The 25,098-nt window shown below is 35.3% G+C and overlaps 5 protein-coding genes and 1 pseudogene across 5 annotated transcripts; 3 read left to right on the forward strand and 3 right to left on the reverse strand.

Moving 5' to 3' along the window:
• The first annotated feature begins 226 nt into the window (after positions 1-226).
• Positions 227-1,209, forward strand: LOC105168822 (germin-like protein subfamily T member 2). The gene has a single exon (XM_011088979.3). The coding sequence runs from the start codon at positions 485-487 to the stop codon at positions 1,127-1,129; it is 645 nt and encodes a 214-aa protein (XP_011087281.1). The 5' UTR covers positions 227-484; the 3' UTR covers positions 1,130-1,209.
• A 582-nt stretch (positions 1,210-1,791) lies between these two features.
• Positions 1,792-2,896, reverse strand: LOC105168823 (uncharacterized). The gene is made up of 2 exons (XM_011088980.1): positions 2,597-2,896; positions 1,792-1,908 (listed from the first exon to the last, which is right to left on the reverse strand). Exons 1-2 carry the CDS (start codon positions 2,894-2,896, stop codon positions 1,792-1,794), a joined length of 417 nt encoding a protein of 138 aa, XP_011087282.1.
• Positions 2,897-4,597: 1,701 nt separating this feature from the next.
• Positions 4,598-8,621, reverse strand: LOC105168742 (transcription factor bHLH79). Its single transcript, XM_011088885.3, has 6 exons — positions 8,095-8,621; positions 7,294-7,491; positions 7,148-7,213; positions 6,862-6,930; positions 6,701-6,772; positions 4,598-5,165 (listed from the first exon to the last, which is right to left on the reverse strand). The coding sequence occupies exons 1-6, from the start codon at positions 8,602-8,604 to the stop codon at positions 5,019-5,021; spliced, it is 1,062 nt and encodes a 353-aa protein (XP_011087187.1). The 5' UTR covers positions 8,605-8,621; the 3' UTR covers positions 4,598-5,018.
• A 2,924-nt stretch (positions 8,622-11,545) lies between these two features.
• LOC105168743 (uncharacterized) lies at positions 11,546-13,402 on the reverse strand. Its single transcript, XM_011088886.3, has 2 exons — positions 12,445-13,402; positions 11,546-11,869 (listed from the first exon to the last, which is right to left on the reverse strand). The coding sequence occupies exons 1-2, from the start codon at positions 13,372-13,374 to the stop codon at positions 11,714-11,716; spliced, it is 1,086 nt and encodes a 361-aa protein (XP_011087188.1). The 5' UTR covers positions 13,375-13,402; the 3' UTR covers positions 11,546-11,713.
• A 2,957-nt stretch (positions 13,403-16,359) lies between these two features.
• Positions 16,360-20,830, forward strand: LOC105168744 (hydroxyproline O-galactosyltransferase GALT6). The gene is made up of 7 exons (XM_011088887.3): positions 16,360-17,654; positions 18,331-18,563; positions 18,640-18,930; positions 19,031-19,159; positions 19,230-19,403; positions 20,060-20,167; positions 20,284-20,830. The coding sequence occupies exons 1-7, from the start codon at positions 16,781-16,783 to the stop codon at positions 20,491-20,493; spliced, it is 2,019 nt and encodes a 672-aa protein (XP_011087189.1). The 5' UTR covers positions 16,360-16,780; the 3' UTR covers positions 20,494-20,830.
• Positions 20,831-23,287: 2,457 nt separating this feature from the next.
• LOC105168746 (AAA-ATPase At3g28580 pseudogene) lies at positions 23,288-25,067 on the forward strand (annotated as a pseudogene).
• Positions 25,068-25,098: the final 31 nt, after the last annotated feature.

The following is a 25,098-nucleotide window of genomic DNA, read 5'->3' on the forward strand; positions in this document are numbered from 1 at the left end:
TTCTTGTTGCTTAGCTAATTAGATTGATGAAAAGCCAAACAGAAATGTCAGTGATCAAAATGTCAACTTCACTGTTTTGCTCCAATGATCTGTTTATTGCCTTTTTTTTTTCTCCAAGTTAGTTGGCAGGAGAAAAACACAATTGTTGATTGCTGTTGACTAGTTCTCCCACTCTGCACTCTTTTGCCCAAGAACTTGTTCATTATTCATTTTTATAAGAGCACTGATATAGATGGTGTGGGGGTCGCCCCCCCTGGTGATATGTTCTCTTGAGGTCATTCCTTCACTTTCTCCACATGATGCTGGTTTTTCATCTAATATCAAGACTCAAAATCCAACTGCTCCAAACCCACCTTTTATGTTAGACTTTTCATAGCATCTGTTGCATTGACTTTCTTGAATAAGATCAAGAAACCTGGCCTATAAAGCAATCAAACTGTGCTTCACCAGGCAATAGTCTCATCATCTTCTATACATTTGCTCCATGACTTCTGAGCTCTGCTTAATACTTTTGCTACTCTTACCATTCCCTTCTCACTCTGCAGATCCTGATCCGTTGCAGGATTTCTGTATAGCTGATTTGAAAGGCACGATATCAGCAAACGGCTTTCCCTGCAAACTGGCCTCAAATGTAACCTCAGACGATTTCTTTTTTGACGGGCTCAGCCAAGAAGGGAGCACAAACAATTCTTTTGGAAGCAGTGTGACTCAGGGCAACGTTCTTGCATTTCCAGGCCTTAACACTCTTGGGATCTCCATGAACCGAGTTGACATCGCTCCTGGAGGACTTAATCCTCCTCATTCACATCCTCGGGCCACAGAATCTGGCATAGTTGTTCAGGGAAAGCTGCTCGTGGGGCTGATAACAACCGGGAACGTGTTTTACTCAAAGAATTTAACGGCAGGACAGATGTTTGTGATTCCAAGGGGGCTAGTGCACTTCCAGCTGAATGTTGGACAGGAGAAAGCACTGATTTTCACAGCTTTTAACAGTCATTTGCCTGGGGCCGTTGTGCTTCCCCTGAATCTTTTTGCTTCGACGGCTTCTGTCCCTGACAATGTTCTGACAAAAGCTTTCCAGGTCGAGCAAACTGTGATTGATGAAATCAAGTCCAAGTTTGGTGGTTAAACTGTTCTCTACTTTCCTTTTTGAGTTAAGATTCAGAATAAAAAGGACAAGAAACAGTTCACAGCAGCTGTGTTTATCTATTCTTCTCGTGTATTCCTTCAGTAAACCAATTAGTGTCACAAAAATAAGCACCTGTATCTTCCAGAGAAATTGATTTTTCGTTTTAAGTCAATGCTTCTACCAAAAGTAGCTAGTCCTTGGTACCTAGTAGTCCTGGTTGAAACTCTGTCAACTTTTAATTAGTGTTCTACCATAAAGGACTGTCTAAGGTCCTATGAGACCATGTAATGCAGCTTAATCTGATATCTTCGGTCATAACATAATAAGAAACAGTCATTGAACACAACTACTTCATGGATTTGGAAATATCAAAATGTCACAGATGCTATAACTTATAATTTGGTGATAAGATTAAACGAATACATGCACCAACACACTAAAGTAATAATGGCACGATTTTAAATTTGTGGATATGTTTCGATTATTAAACAAGACAAATATTGCTGCCAAGAAATCCTACTTTACGTCCAAATTTGTTAAGGATTTCAGATTCTCTACACACCATTCTAGTTCAACAAATAAACAGCTTTATTCAGCTCTCGGAGCATCTTTCATGAATCCATCAGTCAAAGTACTTAAAACTTCACTCAAAATTTTTCTTATCAAAAACGGCAGTCAAACCACCAAGCATCTCCAGCTCCCCCATTTCCCATTGTGATCAGGGTCATGTTCCTGAAGGGCACCTCACAGGGACTGGCAGCATTGTATGCCTCAATGGCCTGCAAGCGCAGATCAAGGAATCAGGCTGTGAGAGGTTGCCTGATCAAATTCTGAGGGCAGCCAAAGCATCAATGTGAAGACCATCGCAATGGCCACGACAGTTCTTGAGCTGAGGATCAGTGATGAACCTAACAAGAGAGTGATATCTTGACTGTGGTTATTATGGCCCTGTATTCTATTTTGCCATGTAAATGGCTTTTGCTACTTCTAATATTTTTTATTGCAATGAGATCAGTAGTAAGGAGAACAAAGCTGCTATAATCAGACAAAAAGGCATTCTCCAAGGAGCGGTAATCCCATTACAAGTTTAGATATATTAACGACATTTAATGTAATCAAGAACACACATTATGTGAACTTGTCATGGAGTTTGCATTGGTTTTATGATATGATTAGATCTACCAACTACTACTTCACAGGCTTCTATGCCTGAACATTGCTGTTCTTGAGAAAATATCTTGAGTGGCATGCAACAAGGTGACCTTTTTTCTTGTCTGAATGTGGGACTTCTCCAACAACAGGAGCAAGGGGAAAATGTGAGTAAAAACAGAGCTAAGCAAGAACAAGAGGTGTTTCCGTGCAAGACTTCATTTACAACTTCATGGCATTCTATATACATGTTTGAAATAGGAAAGTTATCGATGATCATCAGAAACCAGCAACATGGAAAGAAGAAAACCAAATCACCATTTCCTCAGTGAAACGCTCTTGTCTTCTGGACCTCTTATGATCACCTTCGTTACAGTCTTGTTCCATTGGAAACCTGCAAACCGGACACGTGTTCTTGAAATGTGGGGTGGCCAGCCATCTACCGATGCAAACGCTGTGAAACTCATGCAGACAAGGCAGCACCCGCGTCCCATTTTCGCCCTCCAGGGTCGACAGGCAGACAGCACACTCAACTACTGCTGCTGCCCGAGATTTTGACAATGTTCTTGGCCCAAAGATGGTAGTAAGCATAGAGATGAGTATGTTCTTGAATGCCATTGGAAAGTGAACAAAGAGTAGTAGTAATAAACATTGATTAGTTCATTGATGGATGTGTTGTTTTTTAGGAGAGTTCGAGGAGGGATTTGTATGCAATACTCTATACTTGTAAATGGTTGATTTGTTGTCAGGTAATATTGCCGTGGTTTTGAAGTGAAATGGTGGTTGAGATGAGCTTTGAACAATTTGAGTGTTCAACACAAAATTGGTTGCACCTAGACAAGAAGGAGACTTTTATGTATGTTGTTTTCTATTTCAACTAGGTGGAGTTTCAAATGTTGTTCTAAATGAAACGTCGTACGGAAATTGCAGTTCAATATTGGATCAGATTCAACAAGAGTTTAATGCATTTGTCATGTAATTGATGTATGTTAAGAAGTAGAACAAATTATATAATGAGTGCAACAATAGCAATGTGATTAGATTGGCGGCAAAAACTGGTCTGAATTAATTATTTTTTACGTGAATAATGATTTTAGGTATGAAAATGTACATTTGAGTTTCTTAAATGAGTTTTTGCTTGATTTTATTAGTAATTTAATTCCTTAATTTGTTTTGACTATTGGCTCAAGAAATTTACGAGTTGTAAAACATCTTCATTTCCCCCTCCCCCCCTTTGTTTGAAAAAAGATTAAGGGATCATCCCTCTATCAGACCAAACTCCATATAAAGAAACTTTATAAGTTCATAGTTTCCAATAAAAGGAGCATTTTAAGACATTCTAATTTTGTTATTTTTTTAACATTAGTCGTAATTATATCAAGATATCAATTAATAATGACAATACATTCTTTACTAGCCATTAAATTACAAAACAATAATGAAATAACAAATTATATCACTACATACTTCATTATTTAATACATCCTTTCTAACTTGGATTGACTTTGACATTGCATCTTTTAGGCAGTTGTATCTTGATGCACCACAAAGACATTGGATGATAGAAATAGTAAAATAACAACCATTGGATCAGATTTCCTTTTCAGACAAGCAACAAGGATTGATCCACAACATCTATTTGCAGAATTAAATCCTAAGATATTTTGGTCCTTGCACAAATATTTTATTGCATAAGTAACATTGTTGTCGTCAAATTCAGTTCAACCCATTTTTTTTTATGAGAATATGACTTTTCAGAGGGCTAATTACAATATCTATTGAAAAATAATTTAATTACAAATTACTAACTTTTTTTTTGGATGTTAGTATTATTTTTCGAAAAATATGTATTGAAATGTTCTTTTGAAAACTGCGGATGAGCGGACATTATGTTTCCACTTGTTTTATGTAATAATTTCTAGTTTAAAGTACACATTTACTCTTATAATATTCATAATAAATGATTCTAACTACAAAATCAACAAAAGAGAACATTATATTGATTTAAAGTAAATGAAGCTTCATTACATTATTTTGTCAAAATCATTGTAAATTAGAATAACATTATAAAGAGTTAATATTACCTTATAATCGATTATCACCAAAACACCTCTCTAACTTTGATAGATTACTAAAGATAATTAATTAAATTTTTTGGTAACACGATCATTTTTCTTACAGAATCCTTAAACATCGTATCATTTATTTCATTTCATATATAAATATATATCACTTGTATAAAATCCTTAGATAAAAATAATTATGTAATGTTTATATATGCGGCATGTATATGAGAATAGAATAGAGATGTGACAGGAATTGCAACACAAAATCCAATCCGCTATTTTACCGAGACTGCTTACAAGTTTGAGACAATTCTTGTACATCTATATTTGTTAGCTTAAAATGATTACAAGCTGATCTCCATTCTGGTGCATGGGGAACACAAGTTATTCTTAATAGGTCTCTGAACTTGGATCCCAAACGATCACAACCATCTGACTATAACATCACTATATAGGTCCTAGAATGATTGTGATTGTTTCAAACTTGAAATCCTAAGAGCACCTATAAATGATCCAACACTCTATAGATCCCCCATTACATGGATGGTTGTGATTTTTCCATAACCTGAAATCCCGAAAGCCTAAAAAACCCGAGAGACACATACATCTCTACCACTAAAACAACAAGGGAACTAAGTTACTTAGGTTAGGATAGTACATTAATATGTTGAATGCTATCTTGATTCCCAGTCATGTTTCTCATTCTCAAAACCACTACCAACCTGCAATGGAGGCCACTCTGTTTGTGTTCCTTGACCACATTCTTCGGGCGCTTGTGACTTGTACATCGTCCCATTTGCATCAAATGACCGTGCTGCTACCTGCAAGGCAATATTTTCATGTCAGAAAAGAAAATTGCTTTCTGCACTATGGCTACAGCACAAAAGTGCAATTTGAAGATAGACAATCTACTATAGAAAGTGCTTACACACCAATGAAGATGATAACAGCACGCTTCACATAAATGAATTCAACAAAATATTTTAGAGAATATGCCGTTGATGTTCCACTGACTTTCTGAAAGTAAAGATCTATTCACTGGTACCGACATATTCATAGAATTGCACAAATATTTTTGAACCAACCATGATATTCTTAAATAGCAATTGCAGACTTACAGCTTCTACTCTTCCTCTCAAGTACTGATATGATTTTCAAAGTGCACTATTATTTATTAATTAGCAGCATTAACTTTAGTTGAGTGAAAGTATGTCGTCAAATATAACAAACTCATGCCTGTATGAATATACGCAAGTGCAATATTTCATGCACATGCCTCTTATGTGCATCTCACTGTATATTCAGACAGAAATTCCGAACTTATTTCCGCCAACCAGTTGTTTAGAATTAAACTTCTGGCCAGAAATTTATGTCCACAACAGCCCTCAAGACAGAGTGAGAAAATGAACATGAGGAAGAAAATAATTTACCCAAGTTCTTTGGAAAGTCAAATAAGTTAAGTTTTATTAGAAGCAAAGTAACTAATTAGCAATTATTTAACTTATAGCTACAAATCAAATATATTTGAATTTTAATAACAAAGTTTGTGCTTTATTTAACATATAAACAATACAGTAAAGACCAAAATATTTAATATGCACAAGACATATTATGTTTAATAGATAGCTTTATGTATATGACTAAATATTTGATACATTTATTTATTTAACCATATATGTATTTTAGGCATTTAGTATGGACAAAAATCTTATAATGATTAATGACATCATATTGATTATCTTTTCATTACTTTTTCAAGTATGGAATAAAATCGCTGCTATATATTATAATGATTTTATTTGTGTATATTGATGATTAGTGTTATTATGTTCAAACATAAGTAAAGATTATTCACTTAATAAGTTAAAGAGTTCATTATATGTTTTTAAGTAGTCAAGACAGATGACTAAAAGTTTTAGCAAGGAAGAAAGAAGGAAGTCACATGAAAATAAATTAGCATTTCAAACTACATTCTTCTACACATCTTGCTGGATACAAGTTAATTTGAATTATTTTTCACTTTGAGTTGATTTGCATTTGTTCTTAAGTTCAGTAAATAGTTATTTAAATTGTTAGAGAAAAATCTATGAGAAAATAAGTAAATGTAGTTAAATACAAAATCATAAAAAAAAATTACTTTTGTTTTTTGAATTAATAGGTGTAAAATGACACATTTACCCCTCAAAGTTTTGCATATGCGTGTCACATGACCAAATTTTGGGAACTATTTGGCTGAAAAGTTGATTGGGAGACTGAAATAAGATAAATGGGAACTCTCCACATAATTCTCAACTCATTTTACTTGACTATTACCTTCAAATTTATATGGAGAAAATAGGACACAAATTTCACTTACATCTTTGATAGGAAAGCCTTCTATTGCGGGATCCAGCCTTGGGTTAACTGCTACAAGCTTCATCAACAAAAACTACAGCAGCCGTAGAAAGAATTGAGTTAAGTGGAACCATGAGTGCCAGAAAGATAAGATGAACAAACTGCAAAACAAGACTAAGTTACCTCAACTTGATGCTGCAGTGACTGGATGTAATTAATTATCTCATCAAGAACAAGAGCTTTTCCAATAACCTGAAGTGAAATATGGTATTTTATCAATTTGTGTTTCTTAAAGGTTAAAGCCATTATACAAACAAAATGAAATCTGGGCACCATATAAAACAGAAAGTTACATACTTCATAATAACAAATTGATGGTATCACATTTGATAGACTGGATTTAAACAGAACCCAACGGCACTAGAAGCTAACAATGTTAAATTGAAAAGGATGGCAGGAGGAGACCTACCTTGTTGCATCCTGGAACCAAATCTTGCAGTGTTTTCATCCTCTCGCTGATCTTTTCTCTCCGAGCCTGAAATTGAACCATAGCATGAGAAACTACATTACTGGCAAGCATGTCCTATAATGCCAAATAATGCATGTAACAGTTACTCTTTCTGCTAGACTGTGGCGATCGGTAGCTTGACCCCTTCTTGCTCTAACATGAATGTAGTATTTAGGTGGTTCAGGTTTGCTCTTCTCCTCAATTGATTTGATACTGTTCAATGGATTTGTTTCTGCTTCCGTCTTTGAGCCTCTGTCTTCATCTCTGGATCCTGATGCTTTCATTCGTTTACCATTCGACTCATTCTGTTGCGTGGAAAGAAACGAGTTTAACAATCGTCACTCAATTTTGAGTACATCAAATATTTCATCCTGTAAATCATTAGCAAAAAATGCAATTTTCTATTGTTGCACAAAAGGAATATAGAAAGATTGGTGGAATTCAAGATGAAATCGAACTGAAAGTTGTGGCATTTGTGATGATACCAATAGGTATTGATACCTCCAAGCGGTGAAAGACAAAAGTGTTATACATAGTCCTAAGGAAAAAAGTAAGGTGCTAGAAAATAAAACTAATACGAAAAAATGAAATCTTTACTGTATGATTGTAAGGCTAAATACGACATCATTTTCAAGCTTAAATTATAATAGAAAGAGTTTACCAACAATTACTTCAATAAACATTTATTATAGATATAATACAATCCCATTTTTGGCCGTACATTTCCACTTAGAAACAAGAACTCAAAACCTTCACCACATCTTATCCAAACCCCCAGAAACTGTGGGAATGAGAAACATGCTCAATTAAATTAAATTTGAGATACCAGAAATGCACAGTTGCAGCTGCAGAAAACATGTATCCTGAAATGACAGAGAGAGAGAGAGAGAGAGAGAGAGAAATGTTACCAAATCATGATTATCACTACTGGTGGAAACAAGCTTAGAGGAGTCATCCTCAATGAAATTCACAACACCCCTTCTCCTCTTTCCACCACCATTTCCGCCGCGGCTGACGCTCTGGTAAGTCACGGTCGATTGCTCCAAGGAAACATCTCCTACTTCTCCAACGCCAGAACCATCGTCACCCAAGCTCCCCATTCTGAGCCCCAGACCCCCTCCTCCGCCACCCATCCCAGAAGAAAGTAGCTCCGCTAAACTATAGGACGACTGGTTGATTGCCACCGTGAATGATGCTTCATTTACTAAGAGCTGATCCATTCTTGATTTCTCTCGCTTTCTTGAGCTTACGTACAGACAGAGGAGTGAGTGCGTGCACTGTGTGTCAATATAGAGAGTGAGAATAACAGGAAGATTGAGAATGTAGTCAGAGAGAGAGAGAGACTGTGATGTGAGGCAGAGGAGGAAGATAGACGAATGATGGAGGGGAAGGAAAGAGGAATCGATAATGCGCTTCATGCGTACGTTAGCTACTGCGAAGCAAAAGCTATATCATTTCTCTTTTTTCTTTTCTTTTCCCATTTCTTTTTCAGCTTTCACTTTTCCACATGTACTACGCCCTATTTTCAGAAAATATATTATATAACTCCACAAAATACATTTTCAATATAATAAATAATAATATGGTTTATTACCAAGATATTAAGTACAAGAATAACGATTTAAAAATTTTTAATTGTAAACCTCTATCGTATTTTCAATATAAAGAATTTACTTTGACTTTTAGTTATTTTTTGAATACATTTTATATAAATAGCTCCTAGCTAGCGTATTCTTCCAATAAGTTATCCTTAGCTAGTGCAAACAGTTACTTAGGTTGCCACCAGCTGTTGAACGCAATGACATGAGTCGCCACTAGCTAGCACACGCATCCAACTCAATTGTTACTAGCTGGCATATACGTGTTGCAAACAGCTACTAGCTGGCACACTTACTTCAGTTATTATCTGTCTTCTATTGGCACATCTTTTTCAGCATAATACTAAATGAAACCTGCTTAACATTACCCTAACACCTACAGGGTATATTGCTACATAGCAAATAAATTGGGTATTTTTCAGCCAAATATTTATACTAATCTGCAGGAACATCAACCAAGTATTTATACTAACCTGCAGGAACAACAAAATATAAAAGAAAGGACTTTTCAGCTAGAGTCATTCAGTCGGTCGGCATTACTCCAGTAGTCCAATTCTACGACTTGCATTCCTGGAGTGGCGGGGAGTGATGATGCCTCCTAAAATTATTGGGTCAAACCCAGAAGTTAGACATACTAGCCCAGTTGGCTTATTAGCAGAATGGATAAGGGACCACCAATAGAATGTATAAAGCCTATTAGCAGGGAAGAAAGACACGTAAATTTACCTATTACTTCACTGAGCTGGTAGGCCCAAGAAATAAGCTCATTTCAGTCGTACACGTTATCATAGGGAGACACGTCATATAACTTGCCAACACATTTGTACACGTCACCCTAAAATATCTCCAGGTGGTTCCAAGTAAATCGATCACAAATGAGCTGGAAAGTCCATGAGTAACTAATTCCCAGAAAAATAGACAGGTCTGGTAGGATTTCGTCCAACTCATATATCTCAACCAAAACTTATCCAAATCACCAACGATTTTGATGCGTATGATAGCCAACTCAAAATAACTTTTCAATGTCGTACGACACCCAGAAATTGGTCTCATATCCAGCTCTATAGAGATCTATAAATAGAGGTCATGTGCAGATTTTCAAAGGACACGATTTTTTATCATCACTCCATATTCTCAAACTCGCTTTCCCTCATTGTTTTTCTCCGTTTTTCGAGCTATTTTAAGCCTATATTTTGCACTCCACGAATATTTATCACTCTGACATTATATTTTACTATTATTATTACTTTATTTCAAAATTTTCTTTTATTTTGTCATAAATCGTTACTAACTTAAGTATCGAAATACTAACCTCTGATTATAGAGTTAATCCTTCAATAATGTTAGTATTTTCTTAAAAATATTTTGACCATTGTAGCATGGCCAAATTTATGATATCCATCACTTATTAATAGAAATATTTCACAACCAGATCAAATAGTAAGAATTATAATACATTAGAAGTAGAATGATTTGACACGATCATCACTGTTTGGCTCAATACAAGTTGACTCTATACCCTGCACAAATATTTCATGCTATAGATTCAATGGTAGGGACGGCAAATGAAGAAGGGATCGGGTATAAATTATTATGTTTGAGTTTGGGATGAAGTTTATTTTTATGGATCCAATTGGATCTGCTCTAAGTCAATGGTCTTTTTCCGAATCCACCCTAAATAATATTTGTAAATATATTTAATTTTTTATTACATATATTTGTAAAATATATACTTCTAACATAATAATAACTTATTAGATATTTATATATAATAATCTTATTTAAAAAAAAAATTGTATCAATTAATCAAAAAAAAAAAGAAAAAGAAAAAGTAAATGGAGTTTGGAAGTTAGATCCAGTGAGTGTGGTTGAGGCGAGGATTGGGATGGAGATGGGGTTGAGAGAGGGGTGAAGGTGCAGTAGGTTTGAAGTCCAATAAGATAAGGGAGGACATGGCGGGTCTCAATTATTATCAAGTTTAGCATATTCCTATAAAATTAAACATACAAATTTGAAATGTGAAAGTTCAACAAATGTGATGGAAAGATGTGACTAATATGCTCTCACCATAAGACCCTGTTTTCCTACTTTGCCTAACTTGGCTTACACAACATAGTTCCCATCAAACAAGGCAAGTAATTGGGGAAAGGCCATTTCCAAGTTCCAACCATGCCTAAATTTGCATCTTGAATTTGGTGTAAGGATAAGTGACTATTGTATGCTATTCTCTCATCATCCCATATTGTGAGGTGCAAAAAGAAAAAGTTTAGGGGTTACACTAAAATGTGGTGAAAAAGCATTGATGGGAGTGGATTCCTTACTTTAGCTTTCCCTGAAGACCTTTTTCATATACAAAAAGCATCTCCAGTTTTGATTGGTATATATCTTCTTGACCATGGTTAAAGTCCCTTTTCATTCATTTTTTTTTCCCTAGTACTACCTTGTAAGAATTCTCAAATGATATTATACACACATATTAAATTTAATAATAAAATTAATTACTTGGAAGCCCTATGTTGCAAGTTATTTTGCCATAGTGTTTACATCATGTGCATATTAAAATTCAAAATGTAAAATAAAACAAATGATTTGAACTGTTTTTTTAATGATATTAGAAATAATTTCTACTGAAATTTTATCATAAGACGTCAACCTTATTATCTGAACAAAACCCCATTTGCAAAGCACAAGTTAAACCAATATAGCAATGGTACGAGTCCGATGATATCTAACATGTACATCAAGTCATAGCAATTATCAATTCTACAAAAATCCAATCTTCTATAACCAATTATCAAAAAACACAATTTTTTGTTAAATGAAAAAGAAAAAAAAAAAGCATGAAAAATATCGTCCCAATGGTTTTCTTGGCAAAATTTCTTAGTATTGTAGAGATTACATATAATTTCCCAAAAATAAGGCTTGAAATTCATGCAGCCCTTTGAACAGCAGTCTTGAACAAGAGGATATATAACTTTTGATCCATACAAAAATAAATGAAGCCACCCACTGAGTGTGTCACAAATGACCCAAAACTGCTGCCTACTATACAGTGCCATGCAGCTCCATATACCCCATCAAACTCCTGTTTCAAAAAGCTACATTAATTAATTTTTTTTAAATAAAAAAGAAAATAACAAATACTATCTATAGTTTTCACTAGGACCATATGATAATATTTCCACCATATTATTGTATCCAGGAATAAAATTTTAGGTAGGAGTTGAAAATATATCTTTTTACAAAATTATTGAAAAGAAAAATTAATCATGGCGTTAATTCTACTTGAACTACTACCTCGATCATATATCAAATCACGGATTTTAATTTTACATAAAAGTAATTATATGGACGTTTCTTGGGTTAAACTTAATTACACAAACATCATTTATTCTTTGTAATTATGGATATACCCCTGATGGTACTAGTGTAATATAACTCAAATGATGTTTGTATAAAGTTGCAATGCTGAATAAAGGATAAAGTTGCAAGGCTGAATAAAGGATATATTTGTAATTACAACTATAATATAAACATTGTTTGTTTGTAATTTTTCAGTTGTTTGATATACATCCAAAAACATTTGGCTAAATTTTTATAAATTGTGCGGTTCAAAGTATGTATTCATATGTCAATTACACAAAAACAAAGAAAGCGCACCTTTTTTATGGTAGAAGCAAGAGTCTTGGAGGTGAACTTCTCCAAGCTATCACGAGCCTTTCTTGCACAATCTACGGCGTGAATCTGCATGTACGGATTCATATCGACGGCTACAACTCTCACCCCGCTGCAGGAGAAGAAGTCGTGCAGCTCCACTCCTGGCCTGCCAAATGACTTTCTTATCCCTCCAACATTCACAGATGCCCTCCTAACCACTTCTACCCCTTGTTCAAATCTCTCCTCCACTTTTTCACTCTCAAGAGAGGGTTTCTCGGACGGCAATGGCTTCTTGATTTCGTCAACAACTCTAACCACTGCCTGATTACCACTCGTATTTCTCTCATGGCGGCTGTTTGATTTGGTGGTATGGGTGTCCGGAAATGGCGGAGAAGGGAGGGAGTTTTTATCGAATTGTGGGTCGGGTTGAGGGTGCGGAGGTAATTTCGCACCGCTGGGTCGATTATCAGCAAGTTTCTTGTGGGTTATGTAGAGTTTGGAGAAGCGGTCGGATATGTTCTGAACGGAGGAAGGAGGGGCATCAGTGCAACCTTGGACTGGGGGATGGTGGTGGTGGCGGCGGCGGCTGTGGAGGGCTTTAGTGGTGGGTTTGGGCGGGGGATCCATGGGTGATTGGGCGTCTTGAGCTGCTAAAATGCGCCTGTGGGTGGTGTGCTCTGCCATTTCAGGGTCAAGTATGAGAAAACTGCAAAAAGGGTCTTGAATGGGTATTACTCTGTGTATGTGCGCCTGTGTGGTGGGACTTGACTTGGGATACGAGAGAGAGAGAGCGTTGGGCTTAGGGAGGGTTTTTGTTTGTTCTAGAGTGCGCCGGTTACGCAGGGGAACATGTTTGGAGTCCGAGAGGGTTTTTGTTGGTTCTAGAGTGCGCCGGTTGCGCAGGGGAACGTGCAAGCCCGCCTTAGGAGCCATGTGGCACAGTGTACTGAGATTAGTTGGAATTCTATGCAATAAATGATAACCGTTGCTACCGATTGAAAATTTTTTTATTTTAAATTTTATTATAATTTTTTTGTTTTATTTGATATATGCATATTTTCAATCTACAATTTACTTATTTATTTTAATATAAAAATATTTTATAGATATGACATATCATGTTTAATAAAATAAAAGGGGTAATAATATCATACCATCATCTCATATAGAAGGGTATATTTTGTCCCAAAAGTACTTGTCAAATTGTTGACCAAAAGTTCAACAGCAAATATGAATTTTCATTAATTTTTTATGATAACATCAGCATTTTTCTTTTAAAAATGCCTGACATGAAGGAACAATAATAAACATATACATAGTTATAGAGTACTTTAGTGCAATTATCAATAATACAGGGATAATTTATGTATTTTTTAATAGTTTTCGGTGGATAATAAGGTGGATCATTACTTTATTATTGTAAAACAAGAAATTGTTAGGATTGTTGAGTGATATTGCTGATTTAATTGGTCGCAAATATTTTTATTAATAACATATTTTTTACTCTAAAAAATAAATAAATAAATAAATAATTCAAATAAAATTCAATTATGATATTTGGCATGATGATTGAGAGGCCTATCTTTTATCGCAATCATGCATAGAAAAAATACAAACGGTATGAATTTTTAAAGAATTTGGAATCAAATTCATATTCAAATTCCAATTCTCATTATTGCCTACTTCCAAAAATTGGGCTAACGGCCATATGTGATACAAAAAGTACAACTTTTTGAAGCCTAAGCAGGGCACCATTGTACCAGCCTAAAGTTTCCCCAATCAGCTTTAAGGGTTGTTTGTGAAAATTTCTACTTTGAAAATATAATTTTTTTTAAGGGAAAATTGGGATTTGTAGTTAAATAAAGAGTGGATAGTATTTGTAAAAAAAAAATAAAGAGCGAAAAAGGCTAAATCCAATTGTGGTTTGATTTTTTTTTTCAAAAAATATTCTTAATTGGTTAAAGACCATTTTTTGTGCGTTTATGTTAAAAGGATACCATTTTTGTTTGAATTTTCACTTATTATTTGTCAATATAATTAATTTTCAAAAAAATAATTTCAATTAGTATACTTCATAATATTTTTTATAATATCCGTTACATGTATTATTAAATTATTTAATACTTATAAAAAAATTTAAGAGTATTCGAATTGATGGATTTGAAGAAAGGATTTCAAATGACTATATTTGAAAGGAATTTGAAATCCATCCATATTTATCAAAACTTAGTTCAAAACTAAAATGTAAGGATTTGAAATCCTTTACATTTAAAATTATCCAAAGGAATCATTACCGAGTATTTAAAATTCATGATTTCAAATCCAAATGCAACTTAATGTTTAATTAAATAATACTTTCATTAATAAATAATATAATTATTCATTGATACACAATAAGTAAACTTGCATTATTGTAATATATATTTATTAATTAAATATAGCAACTCAATTTATATTTTTCATAAATTTGCAAAAATATCATATTCGAAAACTTATAAAGTTATCTTAATTTTAAAGATGTCATGCCCACGTAAATTTCAAAATAGAAAAATTATAGATCTTATAAAAGTTCTTAAAGACAAAAAAAAAAAAAAAAACTACTTAATTTAAGTTTTAAAATACCATATATAAATTATAACAAAATTACCACAAATAATATCTCATAAAAAATTTCAGTACAGCCCATGTGAATATATAATCTTGTAAACTATGAATTATTGAATTAATATTTATATATAATTTAATAACTGATAGCTTAAGTGAGCACAAAATCACATAAATTGCATTACCAAGTCCTATCTCACAAATCTTATAATTTTCTTTCATTAAAGTTTATTTATTATAATTAAATATAGTCTCATAAACTGAAAAATATCTCCAGGGCCATAATTCTCATTAAAACCCATAATAAATAAGTAATTTCTCAAAAGTATAACTCCGAATTAAATTACAATAATTTGATAGACATTAACCCCCCTGGCCCCGCATCTATTTAGGTAAGTGGAATATTTTATTTCAAATCTTATTACAAATTAAATTATAATAATATAACACGAATTAAACCCCCTGACCCCATATCTATTTAGGCAAGTTCAATTTTCTATTTCAAATCTTATTATAAATTAAATTATAATAATACGATACGAATTTCAAATTTTATTATAATAATACGATACGAATTAAATTCCATGCCCCACCTCTATTTAGGTAAGTTGAATTTTTTATTTAAAATCTTATAACAAATTAAATTACAATGATATAATACGTTATTTAGGTAGGTCGAATTTTCCGTTTCAAATTTTATCACAATTTCTATTCTATATAACACATATATACTATATATAAAAAAATTAAATTGTTTTATGTTATTGTAAAAAAATACAACATAACAAATATTAAATAAATAAGACAGAATATATTAAAATTGTAAATAAAGAATTTCAATGCGTTCTCTTAGTGTGGAAGTAAGTGGAAAACAGTACACTTTGGTTCAATGCTACCTTTGACTTAAAGTCTTTGAACTCCCCTTATAAATTTATAATTACTTTATTTATTTATTTTAGATGAGAGTGACTGATGCTTCTTATTTAATGTTAAAATTAATTAATTGTACTAACAAAATAGAATATATATAATATAATGACTTGTACCCTCTGTACCAAAGTTTGTACTTTTTTTTGGTATTGTTACTAAAATATATTTTCACTATCAGTAATTATAATATTTTGTTTTGATGAACATCTCATAATTTTATTTAAATAAATGGATTTTGTATAAATTGAAAATTAGTAATAAAAATATTTCTTAGAAAAGGATTTTATTTTCTTAATTTATCAGATTTATAATTAATGTATATTTGTTAAATGAATGAATATTGTTGGTGTATTTAATTAAATTTTGATAATTTGATTTTTAGAGAATTTCTTTTTCACTACAAAAAGTGGAGTGACCGACCCAGAAAGGAAGCCTCCACCGCCACCACCACCACCTGACCACCACCACCGCCACCTCCCTCTCTCTCTCTCTAGATGGAGACACGCCCTATAGGCTATAGGTATGTCTTAGAACTTCTTGCTCTCTCTCTATGAGGACGGAATTGCAGCTATGGGTTGCTGACCTAACGCTCTCTCTACACACCTCTCTGTTCTATTCTGTTCTTTGCATTTTTGGTGGGTTTTTTTTTGCCGTTTTCCTCAACATACACGATAGCCCACTGTGTTTTTTCTACGAAACACACTCGTACTTTTGTTTAATGAACACAAGGTGTTGCCAGGCTTGAAGAACAGATAGTTTTCAGTTTCTTTCTTCTTTTTTCGCTGGGAGTTTCATCAATTGAAAGATGAGAAAGGCGAATGTAGACCTGTTCTGTTCTTTAAACCGGCGGAGATCAGTTCGGATGCTGATTGCATTGGGGCTTGTTTACGTGCTTCTGGTGATTTACGAAGTTCCCTTTGTTTTAAAATATGGGTTGAATTCAGTAGCTCGAGAAGGTTCGTTAGGTAATAGTCATGGGTTTGTGAACTCCAAGCCTGTTGTGATGGAGAGCGAGGAGAATTTGGAGGAGAAAGAGGCGCCGCTTCGCCCTCTTGATATCGCATATCAATCAAAACCCGATAGGAAAATCAAAGAGTTCACGAAAAAGCAGCTGTCGGGCTTGAATTTCACTGCTGGAGTTGTGATTTCGGGCCGGGAAAATGGGATTTGGAAGTCTGCGAAAGATGCCCTTGAGGTGGGCAGAAAGCTCTGGCAAGAACTCGAATTGATTGAGAAGAGTAGTAGCGATGGAGGTTCTAGCGGTGTAACAGTTCTTAACAATAGCAGCAGTAGTAAGTTTGAGGAGTGCCCTCATTCGATATCGGTTACTGGGGATGAATTCTTGAAGAAGGGGAGAGTGATGGTGTTGCCTTGTGGGCTGACATTGGGATCACATGTAACGCTTGTCGGGAAGCCGAGGGCAGCCCACCCAGAGACTGACCCCAAGATTTCCCTGTTGAAGGAGGGGCAGTATTTGATGGTTTCACAGTTTATGATGGAGTTGCAGGGGCTGAAAACGGTTGAGGGCGAAGACCCGCCGAGGATCTTGCACTTTAATCCGCGGTTGAAGGGGGATTGGAGTGGGAAGCCTGTTATTGAGCACAACACTTGCTACAGGATGCAGTGGGGAACATCTCAACGATGTGAAGGTTGGAAATCTCCGGCTGATGAGGAGACTGGTGAGTGGAAGGAATCTTGCTTTGTGAATTATGTTTTGTTGCTTAGTTTGGGCATTAGTTGATGTGGTTATAATCACGTTCTTTTTTACTTATGGGAGAAGTATAGTGATTAGATTTGATGGGGTGGAAAAGTGTTGGATATGGGAGATTAAAAATACATGATTGACAGATGAGTAGAAGGTACTTAATTTCTCATACTAATTCAGTTAAGATGCTGAATATAGCTATGTATTCAATGTTAGTGTAGGGCTTCTCCTGCTTATTTGTTTGATGAGATTTTCTTCTACAGCTCTTGGTAGCAGAGTGAACTGTGTGCTTAAAGGGGGGATTGATGCTCTATAAATTGCAAATTTCATAGGAAAATCGTAGAAAACAAACAGGGTTGCCTTGTTCATTAAATTGTAGGATAAGAGTAGGTGAGGAAGTTTTATGGATACCAAAATAACTTAGCCTAAAAGATGATCATTTCATATTTTTAAGCAATTATATTATGCAGGGAACTCTTTTACCACCACTATTGAGCAACCTGGATGGCCGACCTAGAACACATTAGTTGTCTGCTTTTCTTATGGCCTTATATTATGTAGTGCTTTAATGCATTGCTCTTTGACTATTCTATATTCTGCCGTTTCATTGTGGCGCTGCAAATCATGGCTTGTCCTTTGGTCTTCTGCAGTGGATGGGTTGGTGAAATGTGAAAAGTGGATTAGGGATGACGATAATGGGTCCGAGGAGTCGAAGGCAAGCTGGTGGTTGAACCGGTTAATAGGACGAACTAAGAAGGTGGCTATTGATTGGCCATTCCCTTTTGCGGAAGACAAGATATTTGTGTTAACTCTTAGTGCTGGCTTGGAGGGTTATCATGTGAACGTTGATGGGAGGCATGTTACGTCATTTCCATATCGCCCCGTGAGTGTCTTCCTACCGTCTTTTATGCTACATTTGATCAGGCAGTTCCTAATAGTCTTGTTCAATGCGTTTTTAGGGATTTACCCTCGAGGATGCAACTGGGTTATCCTTGAATGGGGATGTTGATGTGATTTCCATTTTTGCGGCTTCCTTACCCAAATCACACCCCAGTTTTGCTCCCCAGCGACATCTTGATTTATCAGACAGATGGAAGGCTCCGCCTATTCCAGACGGGCCAGTTGAACTGTTCATTGGTATTCTTTCTGCAGGCAATCACTTTGCTGAAAGGATGGCTGTCAGGAAGTCCTGGATGCAGCATAGGCTAATCAAATCCTCAAAAGTGGTTGCACGTTTCTTTGTAGCTCTGGTAGGTGAAAAACATAGGTTTCTTGTAACAATGTAGTATCCTTGGATCTAGACTTACCTTGAAGGCTGCCAGATATAATTTTGAAACTCACTTTTGACAGCACGGAAGAAAGGAAGTGAATGCAGAAGTAAAGAAAGAAGCTGAGTTTTTTGGGGACATTGTCATAGTACCGTACATGGACAACTATGACCTTGTTGTTCTGAAAACTGTTGCTATCTGTGAATACGGGGTGAGTGGTGAATCGGTTAAGAGTTTGGGGGTTAACATTTTTCATGCCTAAATAAACTGTGTTCTTGCAGGTTCGGACTGTATCTGCCAATTATATTATGAAGGGTGACGACGACACATTCGTTAGAGTAGATGCAATCATTGATGAAGCAAAGAAAGTGCAGAAGAATAAGAGCTTGTACATTGGAAATATGAATTATTATCATAAGCCTCTGCGAAGTGGGAAATGGGCTGTTACATATGAGGTACTATTGAGACCAATGCTTTTTCCTTCTCATTGTCGGTTTCTTTCTTGCATTTCTTCACTTTTCGTTCTCATTTGATCCTGGCATATCTGCTCCTTATCTCTTATACCCTGTGGTCCTTGTTTACTTTTTTCAACCAATATCTTTTGTTGATTTGGCCCTATAGCTCCATTATGTCCTTGTTGTGGTGGTGCCGAGTCTAGTCTGAATATATTTGCTAAAGGTTGATATTGGATACTTCCTCACGAAGTCCAAATATTACCAACAGTAGTTTAGTCAATAAAATGGAAGGAAAGGAAATTTTCTTGATTTTTTTGCTTAATCCTCATCTTCCATTCAAAACCATCACTGTCCTCATGAAGTCAAAATATTAAGAATGGTTTTTTGGTCAATAAATATAGGATTATTGTACAAGAGATAAAATAGGAAGTTTACTTAAAATATTTTGCTTGGTCATCATTTCCCATCCAAAATCTTAAGGTGGGGGGCGTTTGTAGATATTGCATACTGAGTATGGGGTAAGTCTGAAAGTTTGAGGAGGGGTTTGTAATTTAGCTTTTCTGGAGGGGGTGAACGTGTAGTTAACCCTTTACAACACGAAAGGATACATGGGAATGAGGCTGACATTATTCTTGTATATTTTCTTGGTGGTTCAGGAATGGCCGGAAGAAGAGTATCCACCCTACGCAAATGGGCCAGGCTATATCATCTCATCTGACATTGCAAACTTCATTCTTTCGGACTTTGAGCAACATACATTGAGGGTAAGGTTAAGTGCAACTCGTCATCTTTCACAAACACACAGATGCACTCAGATCAATAAACTAGCTAAATGCGTTGTTTATGCAAAATATTACTTGACGTTTCCCTCAACATGTAGCTGTTTAAAATGGAAGACGTTAGCATGGGAATGTGGGTGGAGAAGGTCAATAAATTGAGACCAGTGCAGTACTTTCACAGCTTGAAGTTCTGCCAATTTGGTTGCATAGAAGATTATATCACCGCTCATTACCAGTCCCCAAGGCAGATGATCTGTCTCTGGAACAAACTGAGTCAGACAGGCAGGCCATTATGCTGCAACATGAGATGACACTTGCACTAGAACATAGGATCTTCCAAGAGATGAGACAGGCAAATTTTGCAGTGATAGATATAGGGAAGCTGCTTCGTGGGCTTCTGAAGGTTTCTTGGTACTTTTTATTTCTCTCCTTTGGTGTTCTTCTCTAGATTCGCTGAGGATGGAAGAGAATGAAGTAAAGATGCAGACGCTAACAGTAGAATCTTTGGCAGCTTTGTGATAGAAAACTGAGATAATAACATAGTTTCTTGTTCTTCTTTCTGGTACATAATCCTAAGTTAATACATTCTTGATGTGTTGCACTGTAAAAGTGGGTTTGTCTTTCTAACATGAGTTGCTGTTTTGTGGATTTTGGGGAATTTGGTTGTAATGCAAAATTTCGTGTTTCTAAATTTATTAAAACAAGAAAAATATTACAAATGATATATGAATTTATTTATACTTTTTATGGGTGCAAAATCTTTAGTTGGAACTTCTGATTTTTCACTTCACGAATATTATCTTTGATTTGGGCAATTTTGGAGGTGGAGCTTAATGCTTTGATCTCCTTCATTGTGAATTTGAGCCTTTTGACTTATTCTCGAATTAAATGCTATAGATTTAGAGAACTTGACTCGAACTTGAGTATTTTTTTATGGATTTGATGATTTGATCTTTCACCAAGGTAGATTCGTATCTTGACAATGTTAATTCACAGATTTCTCGACTTCTTCACGAATCAATTATTAACTTTGAAGGATTTTCTTGACGAACACCTTGATTTTGCTTTGAATGTCATGAATCTTTCTTGATTTGCACTTTGAAATATTTTGAGACTTCTTTGCTTTTTTCTTCGATCGTCCCTTCAATTTTGTCTTAAGTGATCTCTTGACAAGTCACTTGTATCTTGAGTCATGTGTGTTGATTGGTCTCTTGAATTGTCTTCATTTATCTTTTGTCTTGTTCATGAGTTGTGTGCTTGCTTGTTGAAGAAATACCCCTATTTTTAGTTGCTGGGTGGAAAACTTTAACATATTTATTTGATGACGTGGCACAATATGATTGGCCTTTTATAATTTATTTTCTTAATCACAAGATGTGATATAAAATTACCAAATCATTGGTATTTGCTTCTTTTGTTGGCAAGCAAAGATTTAAATTGAATTGAGTACTTCAATTCCATACATGACAATATTTGATTTTATCCATCAATTAATATTTTATTTTATAAAAATATAAAATTAATGAAAAAGTATATTGCACATGTCAATATATAATTGAAAATAAATTTTGCATTCCCACAATGATACCTCAGATTGAGGTGGTCCGAAGCCAGCAAAAAAATTGAGGGAAAAATGGTAATTTGAAGAGGATGTTGTCCATTTGGCGAAGTGAGTTTATGAGCTGTTGGGATAAAAGTCTGAGTTTTAATCATACCAATGTAGATATGTATATGTGCGTTTGACAACAGATTTGTGTTATTATAAAGACAAACATTGTGCTATAATTATTTGTTTTTTTTGTAGTTGGAAAAGTATGAGAATCACAAACACTACAACATCAATTATGAAGTTCAATGTACACATACGAACACATTGTCTCACATCAATTGAAATACGGAGAAATGAGATATCAAAGTGGATAACAATAATAATGCACTAAATATAAAAACCTAAACCGAAAGTTTTGTGATTTGATTTCTCTATTGTCATGGGATGAAGTCTTCTTTTTCCCTTTGTTTTTAATTAAAAAGAGTCGAAAGTTGGCTGACGTATTATCCAAACCTCACCAACAAATCAGTAAATCAACTTAAATGTTATTAGATAAAGTATTATGAAATGAGCTTTTTATCGTTTCATGCATAAAATAACAAGTTTTATATTTTGATAAAATTCCAACCCTGCTATTGGTCTATGGTCACATGCATTCTGATTTGTGTTGGACCAATTTTTTTTTATATATAATATTAATTAGTCGGCAATGAAAACTTATCAAAGAAAATCACATTCAAATGCTACAAAATAATATAAATTATTTTTTTAACGTAAAAAATCTGACTGATTTCGACTCTGATTACCACCACAAGTCTTACCTTAAATCTCTTATTCAAGTCATCGTACCTACTTATTTAGAATTACCCCAAAACACATCAAACGCCCAATTTTCTAACATAACTAATCTCATGTTTCGAGTAATTAAAGTCTAAACTAACACTCAGCTTGAACAAAACGATACATTTCTCCATCCTCGACTACTCACACAAATCTCATCATCGCTCCATCCCTCCTTTCTCACACAAATCTCATCATCCCATACTTGTTATGGGCAAAATTCACTCCTAAACAATAATTTTGTGATTTATAAAATAAAAGACGAAACTAAATAAATAAATAATTTAAAAATTTTCACCAATATTTAATCATCGAGGTTGCAACTGGGAGAAATTATAATGTAATTTGGAGAAAAAGTGTTGAAAAACTATTTATCTTGTGCATGCAATGCATGTGGTGTAGATTGATTACGCAAACAGATTACGTAGAATCAGACAACAATTGGAAATACTTTTTAGGGGCACTATCAGAAATGGACATAAGATCCATGAAATTGCCAGCATAGCAACCTTGAAACTTCATACTCCTTTTACAACTTTTTGAATAAAATATGAACATAAAACAAACTTGAAAATGACATAGAAACAACCTTAGCCGTGTAATCAGCCCTAAAGGACTAAAAGTTTGTCACTAGGTGAGCTAAGATTAAGGCCTAAAGCACAGAAATTCATCTTCCACTACTACATGCTGACTCATACTATCAACCAATCTTGCTTTACCTACTCTTCATTCTATACATATATACGTGTGTGTGAGTGTGTGTGTGTGTCATGGCTTTATGAGTAAGAAAACAAGAGAGAGAGAGAGAGAGAGAGAGAGAGAGCAAGGAAGTTTACTCCGGAAATGATGAATCCAGTGATGAACATGCCGGGGACGTGGGGCACTATCGGATCAACTCTGCTTACAGTAATCTTCTTCTGGGACATGTTACGACGATACTGTCCACCAGAGCTCCGTCGGTACCTGGAGAAATGCAGCATTAGAGTATCACAATTCTTGAATCCATATGTTCAGATATCCATACATGAATACCTGGGCAGTCATCTCAGGCCTCATGAGGCCTACAGCATAGTTGAGGCATACCTGAGTCTCAACTCGTCGAAACACGCCAAGCGGCTCAAGGCGGAGATGACAAAGGACAATGACAGTAAGCTGATGCTGAGCATGGATGAGTATGAGCGTACGACGGATGAGTTTAACGGGGTTCAAGTGAAGTGGATTTCGGGGAAAGTTGCAACACCTCCACGGCCCATGTTGTTTTCATACTTCCCGGAGCCGGAGAAGAGGTATTACAAGCTCAAGTTCCATAAACAGTACAAGGAGATGATAACGGAGACGTATCTGGAGCATGTCATCAAGAAAGGGAAAGAGATTCAGGCAAGAAACAGGCAGAGGAAGCTGTACACAAATGGGCACAGCAAGTCGTACTGGAGTCATATTGTGTTTGAACATCCCGCGAAATTTGAGACTCTTGCGATGGAGAAGAAGAAAAAGGAGGAAATCATTGAGGATCTGCTGACTTTTACCAAGAGTAAGGATTTCTATGCAAGAATTGGAAAGGCATGGAAGAGGGGTTATTTACTGTATGGTCCCCCTGGAACTGGGAAATCAACAATGATTGCTGCTATGGCTAATTTGTTGGACTATGATGTTTATGATCTTGAGCTTACATCAGTGAAGGACAACACAGAACTCAGAAGGCTTTTGACGGAGACGACAGCTAAATCAATCATTGTGATAGAGGACATCGACTGCTCTCTTGATTTAACAGGGCAAAGGACAAAGAGAAAGGAGAAATCTGAGACCGACAGTGAGAAGAAAGAAGGTTCTCGTAAGGAGAAGGAAGAGAGTGGCAGCAAGGTTACCCTGTCAGGACTGCTAAATTTCATAGACGGACTGTGGTCTGCCTGTGCAGGCGAGAGACTAATTGTATTCACAACAAACTATATAGACAAGCTCGACCCAGCTCTCACAAGAAGGGGTCGTATGGATAAACATATCGAACTTTCTTACTGCACATATGAAGGATTTAAGGTGCTTGCATACAATTACCTAGAACTTGAAGCACATCCATTGTTCCAGTCAGTTGCAGAGTTGATTAAAGCGGTTGACATTACACCAGCTGATGTTGCAGAAAACCTCATGCCAAAATCTGCAAAGGAAGGCCCAGAGGAATGTCTTCTGAATCTCATTCACGCTCTTGAGGAAGCAAAGAGCAGACAGATCACGAAGTGCACAGAAGAACTGAAATACAAAGATCCCTACCACGACCGCTGCTCCACAAGAAAAGCCTGAGATATAATCCATATGTAAAATAGATGAAATCGAGTTAAGTTCTTGAAAGACCAATGTAGTGAAATTAAATATTCATAAGTCATGGGAGGTATATTAACCGGAGCCCAGAAAACTAGAGCGCTTACTGTATTAGAAGTAATCCACCATTATCCATCTGGACATTTTCCTACATAATAAATTTGACACTCAATAGAAATGTCATCCATGTTCCCAGTAGTCTAGTGTTCTATGC

Source organism: Sesamum indicum, linkage group LG8 (genome assembly GCF_026168435.1).
Source record: "Sesamum indicum cultivar Baizhima isolate 11 linkage group LG8, ASM2616843v1, whole genome shotgun sequence".
NCBI classification, from domain to species: Eukaryota; Viridiplantae; Streptophyta; class Magnoliopsida; order Lamiales; family Pedaliaceae; genus Sesamum; species Sesamum indicum.